At 37.4% G+C, this 1113-nt stretch overlaps 1 protein-coding gene across 1 annotated transcript in view; it reads left to right on the forward strand.

Annotated features, from left to right (window-relative positions):
- Positions 1-643, forward strand: part of LOC110271483 — a 1048-nt gene extending 405 nt beyond the window's left edge. The window contains exons 2-3 of the mRNA XM_021122416.1: positions 114-190; positions 383-643. Of these exons, the coding sequence (XP_020978075.1) occupies positions 114-190; positions 383-635 (330 nt within the window). The 3' untranslated portion in view covers positions 636-643. The remainder of the gene's footprint in view (positions 1-113; positions 191-382) is intronic.

Below are 1113 nucleotides of genomic sequence, written 5' to 3' on the forward strand. Positions count from 1 at the left end.
ATATTCCTCTCTCTCTCTCTCTCTCTCTCTCTCTCTCTCTCTCTCTCTCTCTCTCTCTCTCTCTATCACATTGTGATTTGTAAATTTGCATGTAAGTTCTTCTTCTTCCACAGACTCGTCATTGCAACGTCTTTGTCGGTCGCTGTCGCTGTGAGCTCGTCGCCATAGCACGTAGTTGTCGCAACTTCTTGTATGTTCCTCTCTGTCTCTCTTTGATTATTTTATTTATTTTTGAAATTTTTGAATCTACTATTTTCATCATGAAATTCTGAATTTGCTGTTTGTTAAACCTAATTAGCATAATCAAATAGAAAACCACAGAAGAGAGAAAAGGATAATTTGGTTCCTAATTAATTCTCACTGTCAACGATGGAGGTTTCAGGCGCCGTTCTAAGGAATTTCACGTGCCCTTCCTTTTCTATGCACGTGAGTTCCCATCGTCGTGGCGGTGGTGGTTGTGTTATGGTGCTGGTGAGGATGAGAGAAAAGGCGGTGGTGCATGTTGTTGCGGGTTCAGTGATTCGGGGCATGTGCAGTATTGTGGGGACGACAAGAAGGAGCAGGGAACCACTATGTTGAGTGCCAAGAAAAAGCTCAAGATGATGAAAAAACGTATCCTTTTCGATGATCTTTAAGGAAATCTAACTTCGGTAATTTAATTATTTTTACATCTTGTTGCTGTTTGGACTAATGATTTAATTGCATAGGGTTGAAATCAAATTTAACAGGTTTAGAATAATGCATTTGAACATGTGATTCCGTTGATTATTTGGTGAATTTAGTTACATCATGATAAATGCATGTTATTGTTGCTAGCCTTTAAAGTGATTGACAGAGTCTCAAGTTTTGTTCAGTGAAAAATTTTGATAGGATTCCTATTTGATTTAACATTTTTTTTGGTGAATTTATGCTCTGATTTACTAATTTGTTGTTTATTTTGCTTTTGTTAATGTGCATTTTTGGTTTCTTACTACTTTGTTCATCATCAGGGCCTAGAGAGAAGCTCAATTGGAGTCTCAGATTTAAGATTATTTTGGAAATTGCCGAGTGACTTTGCTATCTTCATGAGGGATGTCAAAGAAGGATCATTCACAAGGATATCAAGGCTTCTAA

Source organism: Arachis ipaensis, chromosome B04, assembly GCF_000816755.2.
Source record: "Arachis ipaensis cultivar K30076 chromosome B04, Araip1.1, whole genome shotgun sequence".
NCBI lineage: Eukaryota > Viridiplantae > Streptophyta > Magnoliopsida > Fabales > Fabaceae > Arachis > Arachis ipaensis.